Genomic DNA, 1,683 nt, shown 5'->3' with positions numbered 1-1,683 from the left:
GAGTGAGGGGGGAGAGTGGGATTAGACTGGGTGGGATATTAAAGTGAGCGGGGAGTGAGGGGGGAGAGTGGGATTAGACTGGGTGGGATATTATAGGGAGCGTGGAGTGAGGGGGCGAGTGGGATTAGAATTCCCATCTTCTGGTATTGCAATGTGTATTCTGCAGAGTTAGAGCCAGTACATCTCGGTGTGAATGGGTTCAGGAGACAGGAAGCATCAGCCTGGTTCATGTCCAGGTGGTGACGTCATGGGCGGCTGCTTGAGCTGCCGACTCTCCCTGAGACGTTTCTGCCCACAGGTCAGCTTCATACCCAGAGGGCAGCTTCAGCCCTGGTGATTGGGCACATTCCACCAATCAGCTTGAGAGCACTCAGCACCTGATCCAGGGAAGCTTTGGGAAGTTTGGAGACAAGTGAAGGAATTAGGGAGAGAAAAAAGATTGACAAGAATGTTTCTGGGATGAGGGTCTTCAATGACAAGGGGAATCTGAATAAAAGGTGATTCTGGGGAAATTTAATCAAGGCATTTGTAATCACATCAGGGTGTGAACAGAATGGATAGAGAAACTGTTCCCATTAGGGGCAGCACGGTGGCACAGTGGTTAGCACTGCTGCCTCACAGCGCCAGAGACCCGGGTTCAATTCCCGCCTCAGGCGACTGACTGTGTGGAGTTTGCACGTTCTCCCCGTGTCTGCGTGGGTTTCCTCCGGGTGCTCCGGTTTCCTCCCACAGTCCAAAGATGTGCAGGTCAGGTGAATTGGCCATGCTAAATTGCCTGTAGTGTTAGGTAAGGGGTAAATGTAGGGGTATGGGTGGGTTGCGCTTCGGCGGGTCGGTGTGGACTTGTTGGGCCGAAGGGCCTGTTTCCACACTGTAAAGTAATCTAATCTAATGTAATCTAATCTAATTAATTGAGAAGCAGAGGGACACAGATAGATGGTGATTGACAGAGTGGAGATACATGGAGAAACATTGAACCAGTCAATGGTGAGTGTCTGGAATGTGCTCCCTGATGGGGCTGGGGTTGGTGCATTTGAGGGTTTCTAGAGGGAAAGGGAACACATCTGAAACGAAACAACAATCACAGAACCCAGAGAAAAGAGAGGTGCCACTTGGATTACCGTTGCAGAGAGCTAGTTCAGATATGAGGGGCTGAATGGTAATCTTCATCACCCTGAACCTCTCGCTGCTGCCAACGTTGGCCTCTCTGCTCTCATTATGTATCTTGCTTTCCAACAGTGTCCTTGACCTTTATCCAGAGGCAGGCAGCAAGCCCCGCTCCCCTCCTCCCACCATCCCTCGGCAGGGTGAGAAACGGCCCCTCCTGATGAGGTCACAGACCCTACCCAGGACGAGCGGACCCCAGGCCAGGAAGGCTCTCTTCGAGAAGTTCGAACAGGAAGGCACCAAGTAAGGTCACCCTCCACCTCACTGCATCTTACACGACAGAGAACACAGGGGTCAGTGCAGAGGGAAGGAATGAAGGAGCGATGAGAATGATTCATTTATTATCACTTATATATTACACTATAAAGTACAGTAAAATACAGTGAAAAGCTTTAACACTGAGCGCCGCACAGTCCAAGGGTCAGTGCTGAGGGAGTGCTGCACTGTTGGAGGGTCAGTGCTGAGGGAGTACCGCACTGTCGGAGGGTCAGTGCTGAGGGAGTGCCGCACTGTCAG

At 51.6% G+C, this 1,683-nt stretch overlaps 1 protein-coding gene across 1 annotated transcript in view; it reads left to right on the top strand.

Annotated features, from left to right (window-relative positions):
- smtnl (smoothelin, like) overlaps positions 1-1,683 on the top strand; it is a 17,542-nt gene that overhangs the window by 10,538 nt on the left and 5,321 nt on the right. Inside the window, exon 4 of the mRNA XM_043718899.1 lies at positions 1,240-1,410. Coding sequence (XP_043574834.1) covers positions 1,240-1,410 — 171 coding nt within the window. The remainder of the gene's footprint in view (positions 1-1,239; positions 1,411-1,683) is intronic.

This window comes from Chiloscyllium plagiosum, chromosome 28, assembly GCF_004010195.1.
Source record: "Chiloscyllium plagiosum isolate BGI_BamShark_2017 chromosome 28, ASM401019v2, whole genome shotgun sequence".
Taxonomy (NCBI): Eukaryota; Metazoa; Chordata; class Chondrichthyes; order Orectolobiformes; family Hemiscylliidae; genus Chiloscyllium; species Chiloscyllium plagiosum.
This window is presented reverse-complemented; position numbering and strand designations above follow the sequence as displayed.